Genomic DNA, 6,175 nt, shown 5'->3' with positions numbered 1-6,175 from the left:
TTCTGCACATGGTCCACGAAGTTTCAATCGCACTGTACGTGCGCGCCCGCACGTGGTATTTTGTGGAAGAGCCACACTCAAGGGGCCAAAGAGCCGCATGTGGCTCGCGAGCCGCGGTTTGCCAACCACTGCACTATAGTATAATGCAGGTTTGGGGAGGGAGGCCTGTTCTACTTAGTCACTTGGGACCCAGGCTTCTTCCATTTTGTGACTCTGCCCTCTGAGAGAGAAAGAGATTTTAAAGAATTGGTTCATGATTGTGGAGCCTGACAAGTCTAAAATCTGCAAGGTAGGCCAGCAACTAGAGACCCATGAAAGAGTTGATGTTAGGAAAAAGAAAAGAAAAAAAGAGTTGATGTTGCAATTTGAGTCCAAAAGCAATCTGCTGGTAGAATTCCCTCTCTCTCAGGGGAAGTCTGTCTTTTTTCTATTAAAGTATTCAACTGATTGATTGAGGTCCACCCACTGTATGGAAGACAATCTGCTTTACTCAAAGTCTACTGATGTAAATGTCAATCTCATCTAAAAAAAATCCCTTCACAAAAACATCCTATATAATAAAAAGCTAATATGGAAATCAACCGAACAGCAGAATGACCGGTTGCTATGATGTGCACTGACCACCAGAGGGAAGAAGCTCAATGCAGGAGCTTCCCCCTGGTGGTCAGTGCGCTCCCACAGGGGGAGCACCGCTCAGCCAGAAGCTGGGCTCACAGCTGGTGAGTGCAGCCACGGTGGCAGGAGCTTCTCCCGCCTCTGCGGCAGCACTAAGGATGTCAATTGGACATCCCTCAAGGGCTACTGGACTGTGAGAGGGCGCAGGCCAAGTTGAGGGGACCGCCCCCCCCCAGAGTGCACAAATTTCATGCACCAGGCCTCTAGTCTAGAATAATATTTGACCAAATATCTGCATACTGCAGCTAGCCAAGTTGACATACAAAATTAATACAACAGGTTTCTGCTCTATTTGCTTGTAGTCATATTCATGTGAGACTAACCACACTCAAGTTCTTTCCTAGATATAATTCTCAACCTAATATATTTATTTGCTTCTTCACCCCCTTGCCTGACTCTCAATGTAATGATAGCTACATTAAAGCTGTGTGAAATAAGCGGGAAGGCCATGCTCTTCACCAGGTAATTGCCTTAGAGATGACACATCTTTCAATTTCTGTGGTTCAAGACATTTTTTATTTTTTTAAAAAGGATTTTTTATTGATTTTTTAGAGAGAGAAGAAGGGATGGGGAGAGAGAGAGAAACATCAATGTGAGAGGGAAACATTGATTGTCTGCATGCCCCCTACCAGGAATTGAGCCTGCAACCTGGGTATGTACCCTGATTGGGAACCGAACAGGTAACCTTTTGGTGCATGGGACGACACCCAACCAACTGAGCCACATCAGCCAAGGCTAAGACCTTTTTTCAATCTTATATTATTTGTTATCCAGAATCAGTCAGCTTTTCCCACCCTGAAAGGCCCATCACCTCTAGACTTTCTCTACAGGGTGGAGCAAAAGTAGGTTTACAGTTAATCATACGGAAAATAATACAATAATTAATAAACAATAATAATACAAGGATAAACTGTGTGGATCCATGTACTTACAACTGTAAACCTACTTTTGCCCCACACTGTATTTCCCTTCCATGTTTGCTTGAATTCCAGCTAATTATCACCTAAGTCCATCTCTTCTTTCATATACTTCATAAAGGAACCTGTGCTAGTTATTCAGCTATTGTCTTTCAGTTCCAAACCCACCGTCCTACTTTCTGCTATGAGTTACTGGAGCTGGGATTCTGCAAATCACATTTCTGCTTTGTCAGCTGGCTCTGCCAATGATGGCCACGAGAGGGAGATAGTGAGGCGGGAGGCGGAAGAAAGGACTCCTGTTTGCTTCCTGTCCTGTGAAGTAACCCTAGCAATGCTCCTTCACCCTGGCCGTGGCAGTTCCTTCCTGTAGCGGGCGCTGATTCCACTTTGCAGTTTTCCTCCCAACAATTGCAGAACCAGCTTCATAGTGTCCCACTCAGAGACACCAGCATCAACTGGGTAGCACCCCTTTCCTCAGAGGTGTCGGTCCCTCTTCCAAGTTCAGAGACACCAGCATCAGACTTGGAAGTCTGACTTTCAGCTCTGTAGAGCCCCTTTTCTAAGTGTCTAAGTTTTAGTAATTCCAAACTCTTTCCTTTGCTCTCCTAGTTCTAGGAATTATAGATGCTTCCAGAGTTTTCTTTTTACCCTTTCAGTTATCTAGTTAACAACTCTATATTTAGTTAACCATTCTAACCACTCCTTATAGTAAATTCTCTCTGTCCAGTGAATGGTGTGATTACTGTCTCATTGGCTGGACCCTGACTGCTATAAAAATTGGGCTCTTGCCCTGGCCGATTTGGCTCCGTGGATAGAGCGTCGGCCTGCGGACTGAAGGGTCCCAGGTTCAATTCGGTCAAGAGCACATGCCTGGGTTTCAGGGTCGAGCCCCAGTAAGGGGCGTGCAGGAGGCAGCTGATCAATGATTCTCATCATTGATGTTTCTATCTCTCTCCCTCTCCCTTCCTCTCTGAAATCAATAAAAAAATATTTTTAAAAACACACACAGCATTAAAAAAAAAAAGAAATTGGTACTAGTAGTGGTCCCAGGATATAGACTTCGAAAGATAGGATTAGGGAACTGGCTTGGTTGTGTCATTGAGTTTGAATGTGCTAAGTAAGCTCCTTGCCAATGAGAAATGTGATGCTACTAATCCATGGCATGCTGTGGCATCATGATTAATCAAATTATCACCCGGGGTTATTTGTGATGAAGTGTTAACTAAAGCAAATGCCTTGGGGGCCCAAATGGTTGTTGCAGTTGACTGTTGTGGCAGTGATGATGACTACAGGGACTTGATATGGGAGGAATTCTGAATGCATGAGTCCTTGCAGAAAATGACAAATTTGGCTCTTTAAACTCCCCACTCAAATCATGGTAAGAGAATCAAAAAGCTTCCATGATAGCCATAAAATAATCTCTTATTTCTTGTAGCCACAAGACTTATTTGCTACAAATAAAACAAACAAAAATTATGCATGGTGCAGTTATATCCGTTTAACTCAGTCTTAATAAGTCTTCTGTGATTGAGAAGGAGTGGGACCCTGAAACTTGGAATGGGAGCATCTGGTTGACTTTCTTTAGGTCCTTAGAGTCTCCTCTATTCTGCTAGCAGATGGGAGGGAGAGCAAGGATGAGCACTCGGGAGTTTTATGGGCCAGCCTGTCACTTCCACTCATATTCTATTAGCCAGAATTCAGTCCCTTGGCCATACCTATTTATAAGAGAGTCTGGGAACTCTCTTACTGGTATAAATAGGTAAGAATGCCATACAAGCCCTAGCTGGTTTGGCTCAATGGATAGAGCGTCGGCCTGCAGACTGAGGGGTCCCGGGTTCGATTCTGGCCAAGGGCACATGCCTGGGTTGCGGGCTTGATCCCCAGTGGGGGGCATGCAGGAGGCAGCCGATCAGTGATTCTCTCTCATCATTGATGTTTCTATCTCTCTATCCCTCTCTTCCTCTCTGAAATCAATAAAAATATTAAAAAAAAAAAGAATGCCATACAAAATGCATCCCTAGTGCCGTAGGCAGTTTGGCTCAGTGGATAGAGAATCAGCCTGCGGACTGAAGGGTACCAGGTTCGATTCCGGCCAAGGGGACATGACTGGATTGCAGGCTTGATCCCCAGTAGGGGGTGTGCAGGAGGCAGCCGATCAGTGATTCTCTCTCATCATTAATGTTTCTATCTCTCTATCCCTCACCCTTCCTCTCTGAAATCAATAAAAATGTAAAAAAAAATAAATAAATGCATCACTAGGGACATTTAAGGTGGAAGTTTTAGGAGAGTGATGTAGACAGGCCAAATTATATGAAGTTAAGGAATGAATAGGTGACCAGGAAGTGGTAGTTGCTCTTTAATGTGACTCTAATGAGAGAGAAAAAGATAAACCTGAAGCTAGAGTAAGGAGGTAGCCAAACATGGGAAGCTGTTTCTGTCATTGTTTTTAAAATATGTTTTTATTGATTTTATTGAGAGAGGAAGGGAGAGGGAGAGAGAGATAGAAACATCGATACATTAACATCGATTGGCTGTTTCCTGCATGTCTTCTGCTGGGAATTCAGCCCCGGAGCATGTGCCCTGACCAGAAATCAAACTGGTGACCTCTTGGTGCATGGGTTGACGCTCAACCACTGAGACACACCGGCCGAGCTGTTGTTGGTTTTTTAGTTTTGCTTTTTAATTGATAGAGGAGAATTGAGTATGTGTTTGCAGTCTCAATGAACAGGAAGAGATAAGACATGAGTGGAGGGTTGGCCACAGGCAGAGGGAGGTCCACATATTTAAGATAAGAGGAAAGGATAGATTCAAATAGAAATGATGAGGTAGAGAGGAGGGAAGCTGAAAATCAAGTTGGTTTGTACAAAGTGACAAGGAACAAGAAAAGATTTAGAGTTTAAAGAGGACCCACTTGAGGTGGGACAGCAGGAATGTATACTGGAACCAGTATGTCCAGTTTTGTAACTTAGTTCCGTAGCCAACAAGTGAGAGGGGAGGAAGCCCACAATTTGGTTCACTCCAAGATAGGGTTCATCAAATTGAGAATCTTTGGCACCAAGGGCATCCCTGGGTGGCCTTGGGCATGTGTACCAATTAGTGTTCCTTGAGGTTATTGTTGTTGCCTTTCTACCCCTTCCCATTGTGTAATTTGACTTCCTTTCTTACTCTTTCCTACCCTAGTTCCAGCCCTCTTCCTATACTTTTCCTTAGGTTTTCCAATAACCCCAGTCTGGTGGACAGACCCTAAGATGACCCCCAGTGATCCCTGCCTCCTCATATTCACACCTCTGTGTAATCCTCTCCTCGTGTGTTAAAGTGAGACCTGTGACTTTCTTCTAACCTAAAGAATATGGCAAAAGTGATGGGATGTTGCTCCCATTACATATATAGTTGAATCTTGAACAATGCAGGGGTTGAGGGTCCTGACCCCCATGCAGCCAAAAATCCATGTTTAACTTTTAACTCTCTCGGTTCCATGGGGAAATGGTTCCAGGACCCAGGCAGATACCAAAATCCGAAGATGCTCAAGTCCCCTATAGAAACGGTGCACATCAATGCATATAGTCAGCCCTCCCATCGTGGACTCCCAATTGTAGAAGAAAAAAAATACAGGTACTTATTGAAAAAAAAAATCTGTGTATAAACAGACCAAGGTAGTTCAAACCCACGGTGTTCAAGGGTCAACTGTATAATAGAATAAGTTGCATTATATAAAACTCTGTCTTGGCACCTCGAGCTAAGACTTTCCTTGTGGGCTTGATGAAGTAAGCGCCATGCTGGAGAGGCCCACATGGCAAGGAACTGTGTAACCTCCAGGAACTGCAGATGGCTGAGGGGCGCCTCCAGTTGACAGCCAGCAAAAATTACAGGCCCTCAGTCATACATTCGCAAGGAAATCAGTTTTGCCAACAACCTGAATGGGCTTGTGAGTGGATTCTTCCCCAATTGAGTCTCCAGGGGAGAATGCAGCCTGGCTGACACCTTACCTTGATTGTAACCTTCTGAGACTGTAAGGACTCAGCTAAGCTGTGCGGAAGCTCCTGACTTAGGACCTGTGAGATGTGTTGTTGTAAGCTGCCAAATTTGTGGTCATTTGTTACACACCAATAGAAAATGAATATACCCAGAATTCCTGAAAGACACTGGGCCCTGAAGCATGAATCTTCCTCTTGTGTTAAAGTGGGATCTGTGACATGAGGTGACACTTGGAAACCCTGGGTCTGGGTCCAGATCACAGAGCTGGGTAAGGAAGGCCAGAGCATGTGCCACACACAGATCTTGGGCACTTTGAACTGCAAGACAGTGGTTAACAGGCCCCTGGCTTTCAAATAAGATTGTGTCCCCACTCCCACCCCGCCTTGCCCCGCAAAATGCCTTTGCAGTCAGTCCTCAAGCCTGGCCCTGGAATTACAGCTGAGAAGTCCACCACCGAATCTCGGCGCTTGGCACGGTGCGCGGCACCCAGGGGCGGCCCAACAAATGGTTTGCTTGAAAAGGAACGGAAAGCCCTCGAGTGCCCATCTGCTGCCCAGTCATTGTGCAGAAAGGGCCGGGCCGGGCCGGCTCGGGGGGGAGGGGCTGGC

General features: G+C 45.3%; 1 protein-coding gene across 1 annotated transcript in view; it reads left to right on the top strand.

Annotated features, from left to right (window-relative positions):
• The first annotated feature begins 5,962 nt into the window (after positions 1–5,962).
• Positions 5,963–6,175, top strand: part of ZDHHC18 (zinc finger, DHHC-type containing 18) — a 28,868-nt gene continuing 28,655 nt past the window's right edge. Inside the window, exon 1 of the mRNA XM_014546754.1 lies at positions 5,963–6,042. Within this exon, the coding sequence (XP_014402240.1) occupies positions 5,963–6,042 (80 nt within the window). The remainder of the gene's footprint in view (positions 6,043–6,175) is intronic.

This window comes from Myotis brandtii, unplaced genomic scaffold (assembly GCF_000412655.1).
Source record: "Myotis brandtii unplaced genomic scaffold, ASM41265v1 scaffold456, whole genome shotgun sequence".
Lineage (NCBI taxonomy): Eukaryota > Metazoa > Chordata > Mammalia > Chiroptera > Vespertilionidae > Myotis > Myotis brandtii.
Note: the sequence above shows the minus strand (reverse complement) of the source record. Positions and strands in the feature narration are given on the sequence as shown.